General features: G+C 42.1%; 1 protein-coding gene and 1 long non-coding RNA gene across 2 annotated transcripts in view; one reads left to right on the top strand and one right to left on the bottom strand.

The window, feature by feature from the left end:
* Positions 1–25,623, bottom strand: part of HMCN1 (hemicentin 1) — a 327,054-nt gene that overhangs the window by 177,188 nt on the left and 124,243 nt on the right. Inside the window, exons 11-13 of the mRNA XM_073356688.1 lie at positions 23,999–24,274; positions 3,964–4,105; positions 3,424–3,551 (exon numbers count right to left, since the gene is read on the bottom strand). Coding sequence (XP_073212789.1) covers positions 3,424–3,551; positions 3,964–4,105; positions 23,999–24,274 — 546 coding nt within the window. The remainder of the gene's footprint in view (positions 1–3,423; positions 3,552–3,963; positions 4,106–23,998; positions 24,275–25,623) is intronic.
* The window catches only part of LOC140915966 (uncharacterized), a 29,038-nt gene continuing 21,950 nt past the window's right edge, over positions 18,536–25,623 (top strand). Inside the window, exon 1 of the long non-coding RNA XR_012160331.1 lies at positions 18,536–18,631. This is a non-coding gene — a long non-coding RNA (uncharacterized lncRNA). The remainder of the gene's footprint in view (positions 18,632–25,623) is intronic.

Here is a 25,623-nt window from a genome sequence, read left to right as displayed (position 1 = left end):
TAGGATGGTCTCCAATTTTCTCTTGTTACACGGACATTAGACAGAATATTTTAACTAAAGCTGGTCAAGCTTGAGAATCTTAGGTAAACTGCAAAATATCAAGGGAAATGGGGAGAATAAAGAAATTGGAGTGGCAGGATAACTGAAAGGTGAGTGGAATATTAAGGAACGAGAAATAAGAAATGAGAGGATTTGAATATCCAGAGGATCTGGAAAGATTCAGAGACTCTCTCTCGATGTCTACTTCCCAATATTAAATAGGTGCAATACCGTAGTGCTCAGAGGCCCACTGTGCTCAGTGTACTACAAACACATATATTATTACTCCTGAGGGCATTCTGCACCAAAAAATTAAAAATTCTGCAAATTTTATTTGTCAAATAAATGTGGAAGCTCCAACATGGCATTGGGGAGAACAGGCCACTGGCTGCACAGAGGTGGGAAATCCATCAGCAGCTCCCCCCAGGGACACGGAGTCAGCTGTGAGGCTGCACAGAGGTGGGAAATCCATCAGCAGCCCCCCCCAGGGACACGGAGTCAGCTGTGAGGCTGCACCGAACCCTGACTTTAGTGGGGCATCTGCCCCACTCCGATAGGCAGGGGTTAAAAGCAGCCAAGCTGGGTTGATTGGGGAAGCAGCCACAGCTGCAGCCAGCTCAATCAGGGCCCAGCTGGCCCTGATAAGAGGGCTGGGGGCCAGGAGCTAAAAGAGCCAGTCTCTCTCTAGCCCTGGAGAGAGAAGAACCTGGCTGTCTGGGAGAGACAGGTATGTGAGACAGAGTAGTGCTAGGGAAAGGCAAGAGGAGCTGGGGTACTCCAGCCTGGTAACTCCCCAGGCTGCAGGTCTTCTGCAAGGCCTAAAGAAGGTACTGGGGCTGCAGAGGTACAGTCTGGGGTTAGGCAGAGGCAGCTGGCTCTAACCCCCTTGCCAGTGATGAGTGGTTTATAGACTGCAGTATGCCCCAGTGAGTGGGGGATAGATGATGACTGGCAGTAGTCATTGAGGCAAGGTGGGGATAGAGGGTTGGGGGTTCCCCTAGGAGGGGACACCCAGACTGGGTTTCTGCTGGGGGCAGAACCCTGAGGTAAAGGGCACTGGGGTCTGGGAGCCACTGGCAGAAGGAGATGCTCTGTATGCTGGAGAGCTAATTCCCAAGATGACTAGCAGGAGGCGCTGCATCAGTGAGTCATCACTTTGCTACACTGACACAGCACAAGGACCAGACCTGCCCCAGAAACACCCCAGGGCCCTGCCCCTCTGTGCCAGGTGCAGGCAGGCTCAGCCAGCCAGGGTCCAAGTGTGGAGGGGCTTAGTGTGGGGTGATCCAGGTGGGGGTTGAGGGGGTTCTGTGGGGGGCAATCTGGGTGCAGGTGGCTCAGTGGGGAATCTGGGTACAGAGGGATCTGGCTGCACAGGTGCTTGCTGAGTGGTGTTGGATCATATTAAAGAAGTTCTGTATTAAAATCACAAAAGTTTGATTCCCCATAGTTTAAATTCCAAGGTATTACTAATTAAGAGGTCTCTTGGTTTTTGGTACTGTTTCTCTTCCTCTATGTGTGAAACTTGCAAGCTGCTAATTGTGTTAGTACATTCTAACACAGTCTGTTCTCAAAGCAATTCTTTGTAACAACAACTACTCTCACAGAGAGAGACTCAAAGCAATACTCTGTAACAATAGAAACAGCACCCAGAGACTCCCTACCCTTTTGTTGTATTCATCTCGCTTTGTTCTCAATTGTGATTAAAATAGAGATAGAAGATGTATGTGGATGGATGCTTGGTGTGGATAATAACTGAATGATCAGGGAGGTGCCAGCCTAAGAATGCAGTGTCCATCGGCCGAAGAAGGCATCAAGTGGAAATAACCAGAGGATCCCCGGAGGGCAGACTGGAATCCACCCAACAGCCTCAAGAATGGGAGAACCAAAGAACAATATAACATCTGACAGCACGGAGCCGTCAGGAATGTGACATCTGCTGATGAAGCAATTCCCATAGACTGGCATAGGAAGAAATTCCTATAAAAATGGACTCCAGAAAGTGAGAACTTTGGGGTCTGATTCTGCAAACCAACTTCCAGGAGCATCAGATAGGCATCTGACGAGGCCCTGCTCCCTCCTCATGTCCAGGCCACCTGGCCAGTGGCTTGGCATGAGCAACTCTAAAGCTGGTAACTATGATAACAACCTTGCAGAAGAACCGTGTGTGTGAATGAATGTATGAATAAATGAGATTGAATGGAACGTTATAGCTATAACTAACTGGTTACTATGATTCTTTCTGTATTCATAATAAATGTGGTATTTTGCCTTTCTCCTTTAATAAGATCCTGCTGGTTTTTATTTTATTGGTATAACAGTGGTTCTGGGTGCAATGGTAGTGGGATGCTGCAGGGGGATCCAGGTGAAGGTGGTTGGGGCTCAGCTGGGGGGTGGTCGGAGCAGGGGGGGAATAAAGCTGGCGGGGGGTCTGGATGCTGGGGGAGTAGGGCTCAGTGAGGTAGGGATCCAGGTGCAGCTGACTGGGGCTTGGTGGGATGGGGATCCAGGTGCGGGTGGCTCATCGGGGTGGCCCAGGTACAGGGGGTGTGAGGCTCTGTGGGAGGGTTTGGATGCATGGGAGACAGATGGGGGAGCAGCTCCCTGTACAGTGATCCCTCCCCCTGCAGCTGAGGAGTGATGGGTGCAGGAAACTCGGGTGGGTCTGACCCAGCCCTGGAAGCCATGTAGGGGAAAACTAAGTCCCCTCCTGCCCAGCTGAGACTAGCAGCTGAGCCCGGTACAGGGTAGGAACCATCAGCTGGGTCTTCCCCAGTGCTGCCCCATAGTTATTTACCTCTGCCAGCTGCCCTGGGCACCTGAAAAATACTGCTAGGGAGGATCGCATGACTGCTCTTGTGGCTTCCCCATCAGAAAGTCACTTTTCTGCAGGGAAGCAAAGAAATCTGCTGGGGACATAAATTCTGCGCAGGGGCGCAGAATTCCCCCAGGAGTAATGCATGCACCAGAGAGCTGGCCTAATATGAAGGGTGATGGGATAAGAATAGATTAAAGTTGTCCAGTGGGAGGGATAAAGAAAAAGAGGTCAGTTGAGGCCTATTTGTCTCCTATGTTCACTGGCAGGTAGCACTGCTCACTGCAGATCTAATTTTTAACATTATTTCTCATTCTAAAATTAGAATTAAAATAAACAAGAGAGCCTTAAATGACTAAACAGTAACAACCACCACCACCTTTAACATTATCAATATTTACAGCTGGTTAGAAAACAGGAATTTTTTAAACATTTTTCAGGATTTTTTTATTTTATTGGAAACTTTTATTAGAAATGTTCAGAACAGTTCTATCAATATTATTCAACTTTTCCACTCAAATAATCTGTTTCTTTTTTAATGTCACTTCATTGTTTCTTTCTATACTTGCCAATGTATGTGAGGGTAGAAGTCTGTCTCTCTGTCCCAGCTGAGTTACTGGCCAAACAACCATAAAGTCCTGCGTCTTTTGGAATGGTCTTTTTGATTATCAAGGTGCCTTCTGGCCTCAAACTATATCTGGGGAGGGAGGAAAAAAGGTATCAACAAAATTCAGTAGTCATTGTTGTGGCAGCAGTGTGTGTGTGGATGGTTTTCATATATGCATGTGTTTTGTATAAGTAGTAACTTCCATCAGAGCATCTCAAAGTGCTTTGGAAGTATCATCAAATTAAGTCTTGTAATATCCTTGTGAAATAGGGTAATCATAATATTTCCATTTTACAGATGAGAAAACTGAGATTAAAGGGCCAGATTTGGGAGTTTACCCAACTTCCTTTTTTCCCCCCAAGCACTATTTACAAGTCTCACAGGCCTTTGAGGTTGGTAGGAAACTTTAATTCAGAACATTTCAAAATTCTTCAGTGCTAATTCCTGAACACTACCCTCCTCAAATAGAAAAGAGGGAAAGGCTGCAAGCCCATTACCATACCTGTCTGATCCCATGATAAACATGTCATTGTGTGTCCAGACTATCTTTGGCTTTGGATAACCTGTTGCAGAACACATTATAGACACCTCAGAGCCTTCTGTAAAAGACTGATTCTTAGGTGATATGACAACTTTGGGTGGTTCTGTTAAAAATAAAATAATATTGAAACTTCAGCTTGACTTTTATGATGATCAAGTTTGCAGCCATTTACTGAAAACATTGATAATAAATTACTCTAGACACTCTTTGGACATAGTCTTATGATGGAAAACACCACTAAGAAAGGATTGACCAGAATCCCTTCCCCCCCATCCCATTGCCTCTTTTATACTATTGATGATTCTCAGAGCTGCATGAAAAGAGTAACAAAGCAGCAGATGCTACTCAAAAGAATAAATTGTGATTATATATTTATAGAACTCCTTTTATTTAGATTGTCTCTCAAAATGTTTCGTATTACATACTACTTAAAACTAGAGAGGTCTTCTTGTAGACACCTCCCTTCCCAATTGCCCAACCCCAATTCTTGGCAGGAGACATGCATGGCTAGATGAAAAAGTAGTATTAAAGATGGTATTTAGGTTACAAACAGAAAATAAATCCACATTTCAATTTGTTTTAAAATGTGACTGTCCAAATCTCAAATGCAGTGGGTGCCAATTTCACATGGTTTTGAGTGTTGTTACAACCCAAAACCTGAGCCAGATTTACCAAAAAGATTCACCAAGGCTCACAAACCTGGGCTGAGTTATGAGCAAGCTGTGCCAATTTATTACTTTTGGGTGGAAACTATGAGAAACTGTAGTTTTAATGGCTTCAGCTCCAAACCAAGCAAAACTTAGTTGCGTCAGCTGTATGTTTGTTCCAACCCAGATGTCAGCATGAAACTCATGGAGTGGGAATCCACAGGAAGGGAGACTTAAGAAAAAACTATTAAAAATCCTTGAAGACTAAAATGCCAATGAGTTCAGGATAACACCACTTGACTATTTAGGGATGCGGGAGCAAAGGACCAGCAGGGTGTAAGCAGCATTTAGGCAGCTCACAGGCTTTCTGGCAGCCCTCTCTACAGGGATGAATTTAATCCTGGGTGACAAAATTAAATACAGACTTGAAATATACTATTTTTAAATGAAATCATCATCAGTCATTGTGGAGCCAGTCTGCTTCTGTGGTGTTGATACCCATAGTGTAATAATGGGTTCTCTAGGGGAAGAGACTGATCAGAGTCCATGAAGCTGCTCAACAATGCCCTAGACTATCAATACAGTTCATTATGGCAAGTGATGAATGTGCTCCTTTTACAACACAGCCTCACGTGCCTTCATGCACTTTTAGGGGAGAATCAGCAGCAGCTGATGGATTATCCGAAGGAGAAGAATCTTTCAGGAGTAAAGGCTGATTCTCGTTAATGCCTTCTACAGTAATGTTGCATTTGTTTCACCACCACCACCCACTTTTGGATTAGCAGCATTTGCCTCCATTGCTGCAGCCTGTGTTACAACTGCATTAACTGCATCTGTCTTTACAATTGGTGCCAGTCGGGTACCATCTGAGTTTTAATACACATCCTTCTAACAGATGGCTATTCTTCTTGCTGGCTACCACCAATTACCCAAACTGCCTAACCCTAACTGTTCAGTGTATTAAGGGGAAAGTAGACTTAAAGAGTCAAGTTACAAAGACCAGGATGCATACTGCTAAGAGAGTCACTCTGCAACTAAAGCCAAGCTACAGACTGTTAAGGGTCACTCGGTAAATAAATGTGTAGCACACAGGTGTGATGACATCATCCCTTGGGAGAGGGTGTGGTAAAATCTGCACTTGTGCTGGAAAATATACGTACATTATTGCTGACATTAAAGTAACAGTGCAACAAACAGCAGCAGCAAAACGATTTTAAAAAACTAATCTCAAAAGTTCAAGCTGGAATGGTCTCAGGCTAGCTAATTAGCATGGGCGACTGATAGCAGTATTCTCACTGTCCCAATATTTGCCACGGCTTAATTTTTCTTTTAACACATATAAGAACTTGTCAAGAAGAAATGTAATTTACAGGTAAAATACAGTGTGATACATCAATATGTATACTCTCCCCTTCCTTCACCTTCAGAGAGTAAAGGTGGCCATATATGGCCACACATATATCGGGGGGGGGGGCCTTATCTGCTTCGATGGGAAAGGCTGTCAAATAAGACTGAGTGTATTGCATATTTTATTTTATTTTATTCGTTGAGGGAAGAAAATATGTAAAATATTATCACAATGCTAATATGAACTGTGCATTTGTGTGCACGATAAGCAACTAAGCATAGTGGAAATAAAGTTATGATGACTGCATGATTAACAGCATAACTCTTCCTAGTTTAGTCACTAGAGATCCCTCCACAATTAGTTTCAGATGATGTGAAAAGAGTCAATTTACAGGATGAATTTTTTTCCTGTAAATTTCACATTCTTCTTCCTTGAGGGATTTAGGCCTGCATCCAATCTGATGACCTGTATCCTATCTTTCCTTAACACTTATCAGGACCAGTCTATACTTTTTTCTAGAAAAGAGAAGTAGTTCACTACACATTGTTGCAGGGCAGAAATAACATGTAAACCCTCTTTATTCATAGTACGTGGTCATCCAATTAGTTAACTACATGGCAAATGTTATTTTGTGCCAATGTCTTTATTATGGGCTTGTCCACACTATCACTTAAGTTGATGTAAGTTATGTCCCTCAGGGGTGTGAAAAAACCACCACCCTAAGTGACATAACTTACATTGACTTAAAGCGATGTCTACACCACACTATGTTGGCAGGAAAAGCTCTCCAGCCAACATAGCTTCCACCTCATGTTTAGGTGGAGTAATTTATCTTGACAGGAGAGTGCTCTGCCGTCAGTGTAAGGGGTCTTCACCAGACATGCTGCAGCAGTGCCGATTTAGTGCGGTAGTAAAGACAAGCCCTATGTTATTGCAAGATAAATACATGATAGTTTCTATCTTCTGAATCGGAGTACAGCTTATAGGGTAATCACTTAGGGTTATACTCAGACAAAGTACCAACTGATCAAAGCTATTACAGGTCATTTAGGTTTATAACACTAAACACTGCAATAAAGCCCTCTTTGATACATTTTTGCAAATCACTGGCTATTTTCAGCAGTATTTTTTAACAAATAATAAGGCAGCACTTATATAACACTTTTCTTGCATAGATGTCAATAGACTTTAAAGAGGATGGTATTATTGTCTCTATTTTACAAATGGAGAAAACAAGGTAAAGAAAAATTAAATAATTGCCCACAGTTACACAGCAAGTCCATGGCAGTCTCCTTAGGAATGGTATGACTTTTACATAGAAAGGTCTATCAAGAAAGTTACACATTTGTGGCAATATAGGTTGGGAAGGGCATAAGCACTATTAGTCAAGCGAGACTCACATTTGAGTAAACACAGAGTCTGTACCTGCAATGGGCTGATTAGACTCCTTAACCAACTTGGATTGTAAACATTAGCCAACTAAATCTTGCTAATCCTGCAGAGCAGGCAAGTTCATACCATCACCAGTGATACCAGAAGCTTTATTGTTTGCAAACATGAGAGATGCCACAATAAATTCCCCCAAGGGTTTCTAAAAGTATTTTTGAAGTTTAGTTAGTGGGAACATCAGCACATACTTTACCAGAAGCCTGCATTAAAATTGTCTTGTCTAGTGGTCATAGTAGAGGAATTGTATTCAGGACTGTGTCCGGCTCTATCAATGACTCATTGTGTGACACTTGACAGAGCTCTAAGGTCCAAAAGCAAAAATGCATGCACAGTTACATTTCCAAAGGCAACCGCCACATTTGCATGTACAGAGCAAGGAACTAGTTAGGGCAGCAACTGATTTACATGCAAAATTTCAGTAAATGTGGACATCAATGTAGGTTTCAGAGTAACCGCCATGTTCGCAAAAAGAAAAGGAGTACTTGTGGCACCTTAGAGACTAACCAATTTATTTGAGCATAAGCTTTCATGAGCTACATCTCACTTCATCGGATGCATAAAGTGGAAAATACAGTGAGGATGTTTTTATACACACAGACCACGAAAAATCACTTTAGATAAGCTATTATCAGCAGGAGAGTGGGGTTGGGGAAGAGAAAACCTTTTGTAGTGATAAACACCCACTTTTTCATGGTCTGTGTGTATAAAAACATCCTCACTGTATTTTCCACTTTATGCATCCGATGAAGTGAGCTGTAGCTCACGAAAGCTTATGCTCAAATAAATTGGTTAGTCTCTAAGGTGCCACAAGTATTCCTTTTCTTTTTGCGACATCAATGTAGTTATGCAAATTCCTATGAATTTTTGGTCATGAACCTATGGTCTCGTTTATTAATGTTTTGGCCTTAACCTCACTGTTCTTCAGTTTAAACCTCCCAGTTCTTCAGTTTAACCATCTATAGAATGGATATAAGAACACTGTCATGACTAGGATGTGGGCTATCTGACCTAGTGGTCAGAGCAGAAGTCAGGCATCAGAATCAGGTTACTGGGAGGCACAATCTGAGACAGACCTAGGAAGGCCATTCGTCTGTCTTAAAGCCAACAATCCTAGTTTTGCAGAGCACTCGTCCTGTCCAGTAGAGTCTTAGCAGCAGAAGAGGCTTTTGTCCAGTGAAAATGAGAGGAGGAGACAGCATACAAGATTATGCCAGTGGGAGCAGAGGTGGGGACGGCACCTCCATGTGATGTGACCCAGGCAGGAGCAGGCTCACGCAGTTCTATATATCACTAATTCCCTAATTAGTGTTGTGTGGTTGCTGGTGAGTATTTGTTGGTAGATGTGCAGGTGAACGAGCCCCTGATTACTCTCCAGCAACCACACATCACACAACAAAAACACTAACCCAGGAACCTATTCTTGCAACAAAGCCCGATGCCAACTCTGTCCACATATTTATTCAAGTGACACCATCATAGGACCTAATCACATTAACCACACCATCAGGGACTCGTTCACCTGCACATTTACCACTGTGATATATGCCACCGTGTGCCAGAAATGCCCCTCTGCCATGTACATTGGCCAAACTAGACAGTCTCTACGCAAAAGAATAAATGGACACAAATCTGACATCAGGAATCATAACATTCAAAAACCGGTAGGAGAACACTTCAACCTCTGTGGCCACTCAGTAAAAGATTTAAGGGTGGCAATTTTGAAACAGAAAAGCTTCAAAAACAGACTCCAACGAGAAACTGCTGAGCTTGAATTAATATGCAAACTAGATATCATTAACTTGGGTTTGAATAGAGACAGGGAGTGCTGGGTCGTTACACATATTGAATCTATTTCCTTAAGTTAAGTATCCTCACACCTTCTTGTCAACTGTCTAAATGGGCCGTCTTATTACTACAAAAGTTTTTTCTCCTGCTGATAATAGCTCATCTTAACTAATTAGCCTCTCACAGTTTGTATTGTAACTTCCAACTTATCTATATGTGTATATATATATATATATATATATATATATATAAGATTATATATATATATATATATATATATATATATATCTTACTATATGTTCCATTCTATGCATCCGATGAAGTGTGCTGTAGCCCACGAAAGCTTATGCTCTAATAAATTTGTTAGTCTCTAAGGTGCCACAAGTACTCCTGTTCTTTTCTTAGAGATTCAGTAATTCTTTGTTGTCTCTTTACTGTCTCAAACAACAATTCTTTGGAAAGGCATGTGATTTAAATTCTTCACACAGCTAGCAATGCATAAACAAAGATAAACAAGTACAACCATTTAATTGTGTCCAAATCAAAAGCTATCACACAACAAGGCAATAGTTTTAGTGACTTGCATAAACATTTTGCAAATTTTGCTGACAGGATGTGATTTTTGCAAACTTCACTTGAACATACTGACCACACTAACTAGGCAAATCTCAGTCCTTACAATCTGGCCTACCTGCAACCAAGCGAGAGCCCCATTATCTTCAAGAGGATTTCACAGGGACATCGGTATCTGTCTACATGGATCAGATAGCATGGATCAGATACCATGATCAGAGCCACCGTGTACTGGCTACTCTCTATAGGCCTGATCCAATTCCCACTGGGAAAGAGTCCCAATTAACTTTAATGGGCTTTAGTTTAATAGTCTATTTTCAGATGTGAGCAAGTGCGTGTCATATATCTTAATTTAAGCAGCAGGGCTCTGTACTTTTGGATCAGAAGAATCATCTCCACTTATAACCATGAAATGCTATGTGGTCAAAGCATGCAATAGAGGGATGCTTGTGAAGTTCTGTATGGCCATCGATTTGTTAAAAGATCTTTAATTCTGCATTTGTAAGTGCCAGGATGGAGGCACACAATTTTGATCTTCAATTTTTTGAACATCTGCAGTATGTTAGTGTCATGAATGCACATGCGAAAAAACTACAATAAGATCAAAACCTGCTTGCAACAAATATTAACATATATGTTGCTGAGAGAAAAGGAAGGATGGAGTTAAGATGATACTGTGCATTCCCCCTAGTAGTTCCACTTTGAAGTAAATTCTGGCACAGAATCCAGATTGGATCCATTTCTAGGAAAGATTATCTTTATGCATATGCACATACACAGTCAATATATTTTCAAAAGAAATCTTTACTTCTCATCTGACTTATATTAGCTTACATCATATTTCACCAATATGCACTGGATTTTCTATGGCTTCATATTAAATATTCATTGTAGTATTTCACATTTTTGGATTGTGAACTAGATGAAAATGCATTCGATGAAGTGAGCTGTAGCTCACGAAAGCTTATGCTCAAATAAATTGGTTAGTCTCTAAGGTGCCACAAGTACTCCTTTTCTTTTTTAGATGAAAACAGCTGTGTAAAAATAAGGCACACAAACACAGTTCAGCTACTGTTGCAATGACAGGTCTGAAGAATAGACTTGTTAAAGTATGTATCAAAATCAATAAATAATATTTATTAGATACATGCAGAAGACTTCATTATCAAGTAGCCACATTGATTGTATTGGCCACAATTGCATGCACTTAATTAAAAGAAAAGTACAATCTTAGGGAATAGTTCTCCTTCTCTGAACCATGGAAGATGCACTGCATATTTATTGTTGAAAATTGAATGTATTTTTTGCAAGAAGGGGCATCATGGGAACATTAACATAAAAGTGCCCCGTATTCACCATTATTCCTCTAAGGCCCTCTCAGAACCCTGAGGATTACATCTTCTATCCTCCTCTTTTCTATGTCTTTCCCCATACAAACACCCACATTGTACTAACCACCATCCTGGACGAGGAGAGGTGGTTCATCCAAAGCCTAACCAGATTCCTGAATTAGCTATGGGTTGCCATACAGAACAACATGAGGCACCGGGGCATGCTCTAACCCTAATGTCACAGCAAGGAAAGACCAAATTCTGTCTCATTTTTGGGTCACTGTATGGTAATGTGTAATGGCATCTGAGAGGAGAGTAGCTGGCCTATCCTTGTCCATGGATTATAAATATGTTCAGTCCTCCTTTATTTTAATTTTATATGCACTTCTCAAATCTTCTGCATTTACTAGACATCTCACTTTGGGAATGTCTTCCTGGCCATGTCCCAGTATTCTATCCTCTATGAACCTATCTAATTTTTTTTAACCTAACTATATTTTTGGCCTTCACAACATCCCACAGCTTTGAATTCCACAGGTTGACTGTGCATTGTGTGAAGTTGTGAGTTGTGTGGGTAGTACAGAATTCATATGGCCTGCAAGGGATGTTAAGAGTAACAAGAAGGGTTTCTACAGATGTGCTAGCAACAAGAAGAAGGTCAAGGAAAGTGTGGGCCCCTTACTGAATGAGGGAGACAACCTAGTGACAGAGGATGTGGAAAAAGCTAATGTACTCAATGCTTTTTTTGCCTCTGTCTTCACGAACAAGGTCAGCTCCCAGACTACTGCACTGGGCAGCACAGCATGGGGAGGAGGTGACCAGCCCTCTGTGGAGAAAGAAGTGGTTCAGGACTATTTAGAAAAGCTGGACGAGCACAAGTCCATGTGCTGCATCCAAGGGCGCTAAAGGAATTGGCAGATGTGATTGCAGAGCCATTGGCCATTTTCTTTGAAAACTCATGGAGATCCGGGGAAGTCCCAGACGACCGGAAAAAGGCTAATGTAGTGCCCATCTTTAAAAAAGAGAAGAAGGAGGATCCTGGGAACTACAGGCCAGTCAGCCTCACCTCAGTCCCTGGAAAAATCATGGAGCAGGTCCTCAAGGAATCAATTCTGAAGCACTTCGAGGAGAGGAAAGTGATCAGGAACAGTCAGCATGGATTCACCAAGGGCAAGTCATGCCTTACTAATCTAATTGCCTTCTATGATGACATAACAGGCTCTGTGCATGAGGGGAAACCAGTGGACATGTTATTCCTTGACTTTAGCAAAGATTTTGATACAGTCTCCCACAGTATTCTTGCCAGCAAGTTAAAGAAGTATGGGCTGGCTGAATGGATAAGGTGGATAGAAAGCTGACTAGATCGTCGGGATCAATGGGTAGTGATCAATGGCTCCATGTCTAGTTGGCAGCCGGTATCAAGCGGAGTGCCCCAAGGGTCAGTCCTGGGGCCAGCTTTGTTCAATATCTTCATTAATGATCTGGAGGATGGCGTGGATTGCACCCTCAGCAAGTTTGCAGATGACACTAAACTGGGAGGAATAGTAGATACGCTGGAGGACAGGGATAGGATACAGAGGGACCTAGAGAAATTAGAGGATTGGGCCAAAAAAAATCTGATGAGGTTCAACAAGGACAAGTGCAGAGTCCTGCACTTAGGACGGAAGAGTCCCACGCACAGCTACAGACTAGGGACCGAGTGGCTAGGCAGCAGTTCTGCAGAAAAGGACTTAAGGGTTACAGTGGACGAGAAGCTGGATATGAGTCAACAGTGTGCCCCTGTTGCCAAGAAGGCCAATGGCATTTTGGGACGTATATGTAGGAGAATTGCCAGCAAATCGAGGGACGTGATCATTCCCCTCTATTCGGCATTGGTGAGGCCTCATCTGGAGTTCTGTGTCCAGTTTTGGGCCCCACACTACAAGAAGGATGTGGAAAAATTGGAAAGAGTCCAGTGGAGGGCAACAAAAATGATGAGGGGGCTGAAGCACATGATTTATGAGGAGAGGCTGAGGGAACTGGGATTATTTAGTTTGCAGAAGAGAAGAATGAGGGGGGATTTGATAGCTGCTTTCAATTACTTGAAAGGAGGTTCCAAAGAGGATGGATCTAGACTGTTCTCAGTGGTAGCAGATGACAGAACAAGGAGTAATGGTCTCAAGTTGCAGCGGGGGAGGTTTAGGTTGGATATTAGGAAAAACTTTTTCACTAGGAGGGTGGTGAAAAACTGGAATGAGTTACCTAGGGAGGTGGTGGAATCTACAACCTTAGAGGTTTTTAAGGTCAGGCTTGACAAAGCCCTGGCTGGGCTGATTTAGTCGGGGACTGGTCCTGCTTTGAGCAGGAGGTTGGACTAGATGAACTCCTGAGGTCACTTCCAACCCTGATATTCTATGATTCTATGCATATTTCTGTGCCCACCACGCAGAAAATTTTAAAAAAAAATCTGCCAGGGGACATGCACTTCTTCCCCAGCAGCGGATCTGTTCCAGCATGCCTGGAGCAGCCTTAGAAATCGGGGATGGGGACTGGTCGTGCATGCCTGTGTGGTTGATCACCATTGTGGGAGGTGCTGGGCCAACAAGTGAGAGAGAGGGAGAGAGAGACTGACTATGTCCCTCTCTCTTGCTACTGCAGCTAGCTGGTGTAGAAGGGTAGGGCTTTTTATTATGCATGAGGCAGGCTATGTCTGGAAGGCAGTGTAGCAGCCTGCCTCCTAGTTAATTGATCTCTTTCTCTGATGTACAAATCTAGCAGCCTGCTGGTAGTAACATTGTTAAAGTGAAAAACTGGAATGGCCACATAAACACAATGGCCACATAAACACCACCCTATACCGTAAACCTACTGACCGCTATTCCTACCTGCATGCCTCCAGCTTTCACCCTGACCACACCACACGATCCATCGTCTACAGCCAAGCTCTGCGATACAACCGCATTTGCTCCAACCCCTCAGACAGAGACAAACACCTACAAGATCTCTGTCAAGCTTTCTTACAACTACAATACCCACCTGCAGAAGTAAAGAAACAGATTGATAGAGCCAGAAGAGTTCCCAGAAGTTACCTACTACAGGACAGGCCTAACAAAGAAAATAACAGAACGCCACTAGCCGTCACCTTCAGCCCCCAACTAAAACCCCTCCAACGCATTATTAAGGATCTACAACCTATCCTAAAGGATGACCCAACACTCTCACAAGTCTTGGGAGACAGGCCAGTCCTTGCCTACAGACAGCCCCGCAACCTGAAGCAAATACTCACCAACAACCACATACCACACAACAGAACCACTAACCCAGGAACTTATCCTTGCAACAAAGCCCGTTGCCAATTGTGCCCACATATCTATTCAGGGGACACCATCACAGGGCCTAATAACATCAGCCACACTATCAGAGGCTCGTTCACCTGCACATCCACCAATGTGATCTATGCCATCATGTGCCAGCAATGCCCCTCTGCCATGTACATTGGTCAAACTGGACAGTCTCTACGTAAAAGAATAAATGGACACAAATCAGATGTCAAGAATTATAACATTCATAAACCAGTCGGAGAACACTTCAATCTCTCTGGTCACGCAATCACAGACATGAAGGTCGCTATCTTAAAACAAAAAAACTTCAAATCCAGACTCCAGCGAGAAACTGCTGAATTGGAATTCATTTGCAAATTGGATACTATTAATTTAGGCTTAAATAGAGACTGGGAGTGGCTAAGTCATTATGCAAGGTAGCCTGTTTCCTCTTGTTTTTTCCTACCCCCCCCCCCCAGATGTTCTGGTTTAACTTGGATTTAAACCTGGAGAATGGTCAGTTTAGATGAGCTATTACCAGCAGGAGAGTGAGTTTGTGTGTGTATGGGGGTGGGGGGGATGTGAGAAAACCTTGATCTATGCAGGAAATAGCCCGACTTGATTATGTAAAGAGTTGTCACTTTGGATGGGCTAGCACCAGCAGGAGAGTGAATTTGTGTCGGGGGGTGGAGGGTGAGAAAACCTGGATTTGTGCTGGAAATGGCCCACCTGTTGATCACTTTAGATAAGCTATTACCAGCAGGACAGTGGGGTGGGAGGAGGTATTGTTTCATGATTTCTGTGTGTATATAAAGTCTGCTGCAGTTTCCACGGTAAACATCTGATGAAGTGAGCTGTAGCTCACGAAAGCTCATGCTCAAATAAATTGGTTAGTCTCTAAGGTGCCACAAGTCCTCCTTTTCTTTTTGCGAATACAGACTAACACGGCTGTTCCTCTGAAATTGTTAAAGTTGCTGTTGATGTTTAATTGATCTCATTCTCTGAGGCAGAAGTGTAGCAGCATGCGTATTGTTCCTATTGTTGGTTAACTGTTCCCATTATCAGTCAATTCCCCCAGGAGCATAAAACCGTAAAAGTTTTAAGGCCCCTACATTGCCAGAGTGATGTAAAGGAGCATTATATAAATGACAGTATGGAAATCCTCATATAGGAAGATCTGTGTGATTTTTCACTCTTTTCCTGTGCCAAAGTGGCACAACGGGGTTAGATTACAGCTTAGGATTTATTTTACTTACCCATTTTAAAAAAAAAAGGCTTTGATGGCAAATAAAACATTTACCAAGCAGTCAATAAAATGTCAGGACAATCAGAACCAAGCCCTTCCCAAAGTACCCAGCCAGGTCCGGGATAATGATTAACAAAATTGTATGACTCATGTGTGAAAGTCTGAGCAATTTAAAATTACATTCTACTTTTTTTTTTTTGGGCTATCTGGTGTTCTGTAATGTGATTTAAATAAAAATCCAACATTATAACTGGAATGCAGGATATTAGTTACCAAGTGTTTGTAACTTACCTTTCATGTGTTTAGGAAATGCTGAATAGTTATTGAGACATTTTTCTGTATTGTATTCTGTAAATAAATTACCAAAACAATTGAAACTGGTGTGATTATACTGCATTATTTTGACAAATAAAATATGTAGAATTTTGCAGAATTTTGATTTTTTTGGCACAGAATTTTGAATTCTTTGGCATAGAATCCCCCCCATGAGTAGCCATCCTCCATCCCTTTAAGTTCCTCCTCTTAAAACACACATATTTCAAAAAGCCTACAGACCAAGGACTGGCAAAACGTGGCACGCGGCCTGTCATAAATATAAAGGGAAGGGTAAACACCTTTAAATCCCTCCTGTCCAGAGGAAAAACCCTTTCACCTGTAAAGGGTTAAGAAGCTAAGACAACCTTGCTGGCACCTGACCAAAATGACCAATGAGGAGACAAGATACTTTCAAAGCTGGAGGGGGGGAAACAAAGGGTTCTCTCTGTCTGTGTGTTGCTTTTGCCGGGACGAGAGCAGGAATGGAGGTCAGAACTCCTGTAAAGGGTTAATAAGCAATCTAGTTAGATATGCGTTAGATTCTGTTTTGTTTAAATGGCTGATAAAATAAGTTGTGCTGAATGGAATGTATATTTCTGTTTTTGTGTCTTTTTGTAACTTAAGGTTTTGCCTAGAGGGATTCTCTATGTTTTGAATCTGATTACCCTACAAGGTATTTACCATCCTGATTTTACAGAGGTGATTCTTTTACTTTTTCTTTAATTAAAATTCTTCTTTTAAGAACCTGATTGCTTTTTCATTGTTCTTAAGATCCAAGGGTTTGGGTCTGTGTTCACCTATGCAAATTGGTGAGGATTTTTATCAAGCCTTCCCCAGGAAAGTAGGGCTTGGGGGGATTTTGGGGGGAAAGACGTTTCCAAGTGGGCTCTTTCCCTGTTATATTTGTTAGACGCTTGGTGGTGGCAGCAATAAGGTCCAGGGACAAAAGGTAAAATAGTTTGTACCTTGGGGAAGTTTAACCTAAGCTGGTAAAAATAAGCTTAGGGCATTTTTCATGCAGGTCCCCACATCTGTACCCTAGAGTTCAGAGTGGGGAAGGAACCTTGACACGGCCCATCAGGGAAATCTGCTGGCAGGCCAAGACGGTTTGTTTACCTGCAGCATCTGCAGGTTCACCCGATCGCAGCTCCCACTGGCTGCAGTTCACCATTCTAGGCCAGTGGGGGCTGCGGGAAGCTGCATTGGCCGAGGGATGTGCTGGCCACCACTTCCCGTAGCCCCTGTTGGCCTGGAACGGCGAACTGCGACAAGTGGGAACTGCGATCAGCAGAACCCATGGACGCTGCAGGTAAACAAACCATCCCAGCTGACCAGTGAATTTCCCTGACGGGTCATGTGCCAAAAGTTGCCGATCCCTGCTATAGACTCTAGTTCTTCCCTCTCCCCCAAGGAAATGCTAACAAACTGACAATACAGAACAGGAATCCAACCCCAAATCATAGAACAAAATGTGATACATCTAGTCATTCAGTCACTTGGCTTTTTGTTGCATTTAATTCCCCATTCTTTGTCTGTACTTTGTTTCCTTCGATGCATAATCTCTTGAAGCAGGGGTTCTTATCTTCTTACTGTCTGTAAAGTACCCAGCATACTTTGAATACTATAAAAATAACAAATAGTAATAACCTCTTTTTGAGGTTCATTAATGACAAGCAATCATGTGTTGGAGGCATGGGAAGTATTTGATGAGAAAGCTTTGTTTGCTTAGCTCTTAAATTGCAAAGCTCTGCAGATGATCTCATCCAGGAAATATTAACACAAACATGCAACACACAGACTTTACTTATTTTTTCCCCTTAATTCCCTTTCACTGCAGGTAGGAAAAAAGACTATTTCTCTGTATGATCTAGCAAGAGTCATTGAATGAGAAACTCTGGGAGAGAGAGATTATTAAACTTGTGATATTCATTAATTTCCCAGAGACAAGGTAGGTGAGGTAATATATTTTATTACACCTACTTCTGTTGATGAAAGAGACATCTTCAAGGTATACAGAGCTCTTCTTCGGATCTCTGGATAGGCTGCTCAAGCAATCTCTGACCCCTCCTCCAAACACATGTATTCCTGTGTAAGAGGCTAACTTCAAAAACCAATGTAATGACTATAATTAAGACTGCTGTGAATGGTAATTAGCAGCAGCTGAGCCATCCAGACATATGGATACTTACTGATTTAATTCTTTTTCATTCAAAGAACATTGACTTTTGTATCAAAGAACATTGCTGGGAGTTTAACTGTTTTATTTCCTGTTTTGAAAAGAGTGGAAGTACCATAGCGATAAGAGACGTTAGCTAATAACTTTAGTTAATCTTTTCCAAGCTGTGTGTATTTTAATCATCTGAGATAGCTCCCAAGAACAGTTTAGAAAGAACCACTGTGCTATCAAGACTGCTTAATGTTTTAATTTTTTTAGGACAGAATAATCTTGCATTTCCCCCCATTTAAAAAAATCAACAAACTAGGCTGCAATACTCCAGTTTCATTGTCTTTTTTTTTTTTTTTTTTTTGGTGCTCGGAGGATCTCAGCATTGTATTTCGGACTATTCCTTTTCATGTTATATGGAAATCTGCACTGTGTATTTGGGGTTGGGGACGTCATGTCAGGAGAATGAATGGTATGTATACAAACTTTTCATTCTATAATGTCTTCATTTCCCTGTTATCTTTCTTTTTCTCTCACAACTGTTGCCAAACTGCATTCAGAATGCTTAACCTCTTGTCTCACCAGCACAGGGGGAATATTAATGCTGTTCCAAGGGTTGTCCAGCAGAGAGTACACCAAAGATATTTTGGGCAAATGATTCCCCAGGAGAAAAAAGCAATATGATTTTCCTCTTACACCACTGTACATTCACTTTACTGGAATTACTTCAGATTTACACTACTGTAGGTGAGCAGAGATTCAGGCCCAAAGACTGTGATTAGATATCATGCTGTGTTCTACCCCGCTTGCTGCCCTCTAGTATTGTCAACCAGAGCTGAACATGGTTTTGTCCTTGTTGTGGACAAGACCAAACCATGTACAGCAGGGGAGCCCAACCTAAGGCCCACTAGAGCATTTCATAAGGCCTGTGGCCTGCTTCAGCAGACTATACTCACTGCCAATCCATTAGTGTTTTGCCATCATGTTTACATCATTTTAGTTTACATAAGTGCGTAAATAGACAATACCATACCTAGAAACAACCTATCTAAATACATACAAAACAAGCTCAACTTACAATATAAATCAATAAATCTTATTAAAATATGTAGAATCTGTTTGCCCACACAAGGTTGTGGCTATGTTTATGTGGCCCTCCTGTGTAATAAGGTTGGGCACCACTGATGTACAGTACGCCCAGGGCCAGATTCTAATCTTGATTCTGAGTTGCACTGGCGCAAGTCACAGTGATTTATCCAAATCTGTTCCCTGGCATAGAAATGTGGTTGACCTGTTAGGACAAGACGTTGAGAATGCTTTCTTACAACACGTAGTCAACACAGTTGACTCTATCTACACCATGAGAACTGAAATTGTTTCAAATGCTATCTTGGCAGAGGTAGGTAGGGGAAGTTGTCGTATTTGACACCTGATGTCAAACATGCAGTTCTTGTAGTACAGTGGCTACAGTATGTTCACTGAATTCCTGTATTAGGTACTGCTAAGATCTTTCCATCACAGTACCACTTGTAACAGGCTGATGCAAACCTTTCAGTTGTGACAAGAAAAATCCCATTTGAACCTTTACAAAAATGCTTAGCAAAATAAAGAGACAAAGTTGTTAGACTATAAATACACCAAATTAATTATTTATCACGTGATGCTCGGAATGTAATACAAAAAGTTTGTAGCTTTCTTTCTGTCTAGTATGTGACAACTCATGTAAATATGCTCATCAACACAAAAAGGGGACCTATATGTTGTATACAATAGGCCAAACCACGACCAGCCAATGCTTCTTTACCTTCAGCGGATCCCTATTTTTGTGAGATGAAAGCACAACATACCTCATTTCTTATTAATCTGTTGCTACAACCATGCATGAAATGCTGAAACTGCTGAAAGCTAAACTTCTCTATTAATCCTTGATCCACACACAACACAAACCACAGAGGTTTTCCCACACAATACGGCTCTGTTGCAGAGCCAAAGAACAAAGCCCAAATTCTATGATAGTATTTAATTGCTTATCCTGACTCAGAGCTGGAAATCCACAAAACCAAGATTTTGCCAGTAAAATTAGATTTTGGCAATATGTAGTGTTTTGGAGATTTGAATGTCAATGGTACACATGAAATTCAACAGTCAAAGATCACCAAAAATGAATGTTTTCGGCAAAAAGGACATTGGTTACAAAAATAACTCATTTATGCTTCCAAGCCAGAAAGATTTGTTAATAAACCCAGATATGAGAAACATTGGTAATATTATATAACTATCAGGACAACGCGTTCAAATATGGATCTACTCTAATAAACATGCATGTATCATGTTAATATTTTGTTTACAACACTGAAAAGCTGGCGAAATGGCAGAGATCACATGTTTATGGAATTTCTCTCTCTTCCTCGTGGAAAAAATAATCCTAGAAAGATATACAGATTAACATTTCATGCTCCTGGACAGTTCTTACCATTACACTGTTCACATGCTCAGAGGACACTCTCCAGGCTCCTGATCAGTGTTCTGAAGCAACTGAAGAGAAAACAGAGCCCTCGAACAATCCACGCCAGTATCAACACCAGACCCCAATCTGGTATGAGACAGAACTTTGGGAAGTTCTGTTAGTGCTGTGTAGATCCCCAGACCATGTAGTCATGTTCACAGTGAATAGCTCATAGAATCATAGAGCTTAAGGCCAGAAGGGATCACCAGATCATCTACTCTGACCTCCTGTATATCACAGACCATAAACAGCATCTAGGTACCCACACACCAAACCCAACAACCGAAATTAGACAAAATGTCAAAACTCGCAGGAGATTAAGATAATGTGTGCCACAGGCATATAATAGGAGGGACTTGGATGTACCAAAGACCAAGACCTCTGCAGTGCTGGGAACTGATTAATGATACACACCCAGATGATCCTAGCAATCAATGTGTGCCCCATCTTGTAGAGGAAGGTGAAAAAAAACCCAAGGTCCCTGCCAATGTGATCTGGGGGGAAATTCCTTCCTAATCCCACATACAGCAATCAGTCAGACCCTGAGCATGTAAGCAAGAACGAGCGAGCCAAGAATCTGATAAAGAGAATTCTCATGACCACCTTGGAGCACCAGCTCGAACCAGTCCAGTGTCCAATCTCCAGATGCTTCAGAGGAATGAAACGAAACAAAACAAAACGAAAAAAAAAGTTTTGTTGAAGAGGAGGGGGAATCCTGACCCCCTGCAGTTACCTTAAAACAGTTTTAGGGCCAAATCAACAACAGCAGCAAATCCTAGACAAGTCCTTAGACACCTTACTAAGGCAAAATTACCATTCAGTGCATGAAAATGGCAAGATTGACTTCAGTAGGACTAAAATGTAGCCCTTTAAGGCTCAATTCTGACACCTTTGTTCACATTGTTTTGTACATCACTCCACAAGTAGCCCCAAGATTTTCAATAGGACTGCTTGTGGTGTAAGCGATTACTCAACATGAGTAAGTGTTGGGCACTTAGTACATTAATACAAGAAGCTCCCATTAATATGGGATGTACCCCATCAAAAAAAGAGGGACTACTTCCAGTTTAAGATTTAACTTACAGAATTGTACAGCCCCTTTTCTCAAAAATCAGAAATGGCATTTCTTCAATTACTATTATTATTATTTTAACTTATAACTTTCAAAACAAAGGTTTAAAATAATAAACTAAAATGAACAGCTTCTGTCCACTCTTATTTTTACAGTTAATGACACCTTCATACAGCAAGAGAACATAACAGTGAAATTAGTTCTTTCATGATCCAAAATGTAGTAAATTTCTTCATGTTAGATGTAGCTCTTGTGACAAAGTTCCTGCTCTACCTTGGTGGGTCTTGCGCTTATTGGTGGATTTGCTCGCCTTGGAGCTTCACGGCAGCCCTCACCTTGGCCGTTTTTCTGAACCCACAGTCCAGGACGACTCCTCCTGTGTCTAACCAGGAGTTGGGAGGATTTGGGGGGAACCCGGACCCGCCCTCTACTCCGGGTTCCAGCCCAGGGCCCTGTGGAATGCAGCTGTCTAGAGTGCCTCCTGGAACAGCTGTGCGACAGCTACAACTCCCTGGGCTACTTCCCCATGGCCTCCTCCCAACACCTTCTTTATCCTCACCATAGGACCTTCCTCCTGGTGTCTGATAATGCTTGTACACCCCACTCCTCCAACAGTCCACGTTCTCACTCTCAGCTCCTAGTGCCTCTTGCTCCCAACTCCTCACACACACACACCACAAACTGAAGTGAGCTCCTTTTTAAAACCCAGGTGCCCTCATTAGCCTGCCTTAATTGATTCTAGCAGCTTCTTGATTGGCTACAGGTGTTCTAATCAGTCTGTCTTAATTGTCTCCAGAAGGTTCCTGATTGTTCTGGAACCTTCCCTGTTACCTTACCCAGGGAAAAGGGACCTACTTAGCCTGGGGCTAATAGATCTGCCTTCTATTACTCTCCTATAGCCATCTGGCCCGACCCGGTCACATTCTATAATAGTGTGCTTTACTATGAATTAAGGAGCTATATTCATCCTTGGTGTAACTCCGCAAGACTTCACCAAGCATGGTTTCAGCCCACTATGTTGACGTGGCCTTAAATTTCCTTCTTTACAATGTTATTAATGATAAGATTCATTTTTTCATCCCTTTATATATAGCCAGCTTCATTATTCTGCTGCCCAATATTCAGGCCAGAGAGACATGCAAGCACAAGGTTACTTCCCAGTAGATTCCCTCTGCATGTTATTCCACAGATAAGCCAGTAGTGAGTGCTGTATTTGATGTAATTTATTGACATGGATCAACACTGCAACTCTATATATTTGGTACTTTATTTGGTCCAAAATATTTCTAAAATTTAGTTGACCATAGAACATGACACCACATGACTCCATTTCAGCTTCCATACACAATATATTTCAGTGTCTGGAAGTGGATTACGCACTCCAGAAGAAAGTAGGAGGATGTCACTGCAGGCACAAGGTGGGTGAGGCAATATTTTTAATTGGACCAGCTTCTGTTGGTGAAAGAGTCAAGCTTCTGAGTTACACAGAGCTCTTCTCCAGGTAGCTCAAAAGCTTGACTCTTTCACCATCAGAAGCTGGTCCAAAACAAAATACCACCTCACCCACCCACTTTGTCTCTCTAATATCCTGGGACCAACACAGCTACAACACTGCAAACTGCAGATAGCCACATTCAGCTGCAGTTTAGTTTTACTACCTATTAGTGATATTCCAAGCATCTTTCATCAAACTCAGAAGAAAACAACTGAACTGACTCTGTCTAAACCATCTGAGAGGTTATCCCAGGCATGTTTTAAACAGTTAGCAATACCAAAACCAGCCAAAATGTAATTCCAATCTATTTGATATAATCAACCTCATATATAAGAGATTTGAAATGAAATATTTTGCTGAGACAGCAGCAAACCTCTTTAGCTTTACTGTGAAAACCTGCCAGAAGTCATTTAGTAATTGTGTTAAGCCTCCCAACTGGTTTATAGACATTAGGAAGAACATCTAAATCCCATGAAGGGATGGAGAGGGAACTGTAAGAATGCTTCTCTTTCTCCCCTCAATGGCCTCGAACAATTGCCCTTATGGAAAAACGCTGAAATTTAATAGAAAAAAGTATATCCTTTCTACATGGTTTTGTGTTTTTTTGTTTTGTTTTATTTGGGGGGAGCTCTCAGTTTCCACAGGCTTTTACCAAATTGCTCAAAGGGCAAAGTTGTTAACAAGGAGAAGGGAAAAAAAGGTGGGGAGGAGGAAAAAGAAAAAAAATATGCTTCAAAAGAAGATTAACATGCATCTTCTTTGTTACCTTGTACTGTGAGGAAGACAGAAGCCACAGTAGATCCACCTTCATTGGAAGCAGTGCAACTGTACTCGCCAGCATCTGTGAGCTTTACAGATTTTACTTCTAAAGACAAATTGCTCATCATCCTTATTCGGGAGGGCTCCACAAGCCTCAGATCATTGCCATTTCTCTGCCAGGTGAGATTATAACGCACTGTGCTTAGGGTTAGGCAGGTCAATATGGCTCTCTCCCCAGGGGTGACTGTGACATTATTAGGAACCTGAACCACAGGTGGGGGCTCTACATGGAAAGAATAAAGAGAAAGGATTCAGAAACTATTAGGCTCACTTGTAGGTACTTCGTAAGTAACCATGATAACACAGCAGTAACAGAAGTAAAAAGGCATATCGGTGGGTTATTTAATACTTAGTTTCATTTCACAGCACTGAAGCCAGCACACTGGGGTCTGATCCAAGGCCCACTGAACCAAAAGGGAGCCTTTCAATGAGATCTGAATCAGGTCCTAGATTTGTACATGCTGCTGTGTGAAAAAGAGATTACTGAAGAGCTACCCTCAAGATAACACTACTGTACATATGGGCTTTTTCCAGTGCCACTAAACAGCTCTGAAATTATCATTGTGTTCTTCAGATGTTAGTCTCAACTTGAGTTTTAATGGATTTTAGTCTCTTTTTGTTCACATCAGTGCCCATTCTATGCTGCAATTCCCCCCATATTTTGTTGTTTTCTTTTTGACTCCCCGTTCTGCTCCTTTTTACCACTGACTTCTCCCTCAGCAGAATGCAAACTCAGTAACTTTGAACTGGATTGAATTTTAAACACACAATGGTTTCAGATTAGGTCAAATGATCCTTGTTGAGTCATCCGTGAGTAAAAGAGACAATATTTAAATCAGGGATTCTCAAACTGGGGGTCGGGACCTCTCAGGGGGTCACTTGGTTATTTCATGGGGGATCACGAGCTGTCAGCCTCTACCCCAAACCACGCTTCACCTCCAGCATTTATAAGTGTTAAATACAAAAAAATGTTTTTAATTTATAAGGTGGGGGTCATGCTCAGAGACTTGCTGTGAGAAAGGGGTCACCAGTACAAAAGTTTGAGAACCGCTGATTTAAATGCAAACGAGAAAGAAAATTTAAACTCATATAGTTTTATTGGGGTTTTGCTCCACACTTCTTTTGTTTAAATCCAGTGGCATTTGTTCTTAAACACAGAAATACAGATCTGCAGAGGATAATGGACTGAGTGTGACACAAATGTCAAAAGGTGGAGTAACTTACCAGGATATGACTGCACTCAATAGATTACCATTAGCAAAGCAAAGATAACCAAACAGGAGTTCTCTGTTAAAGGAGAAAAATTCATCCCTTTGCTGTGTAGGGTTGTCAACTTTCTCATCACACAAAACTGAACACCCTAGCCCTGTTCCTCCCCCGCTTCCTTCCCCACCCCTCCCCTGAGGTCCCACCCCCCCCGCTCACTACATTCCCCCTCCCTCGGTGGCTCGCTCTCCCCCACCCTCACTCACTTTCACTGGGCTTGGGAAGGGGGTTGGGATGTGGGAGAGGGTGAGGGCTCTGGCTGGGGGTCCAGGCTTTGGGGTGGGGCTGGGGATGAGGGGTTTGGGG

This window comes from Lepidochelys kempii, chromosome 8 (genome assembly GCF_965140265.1).
Source record: "Lepidochelys kempii isolate rLepKem1 chromosome 8, rLepKem1.hap2, whole genome shotgun sequence".
Lineage (NCBI taxonomy): Eukaryota > Metazoa > Chordata > Testudines > Cheloniidae > Lepidochelys > Lepidochelys kempii.
This window is presented reverse-complemented; position numbering and strand designations above follow the sequence as displayed.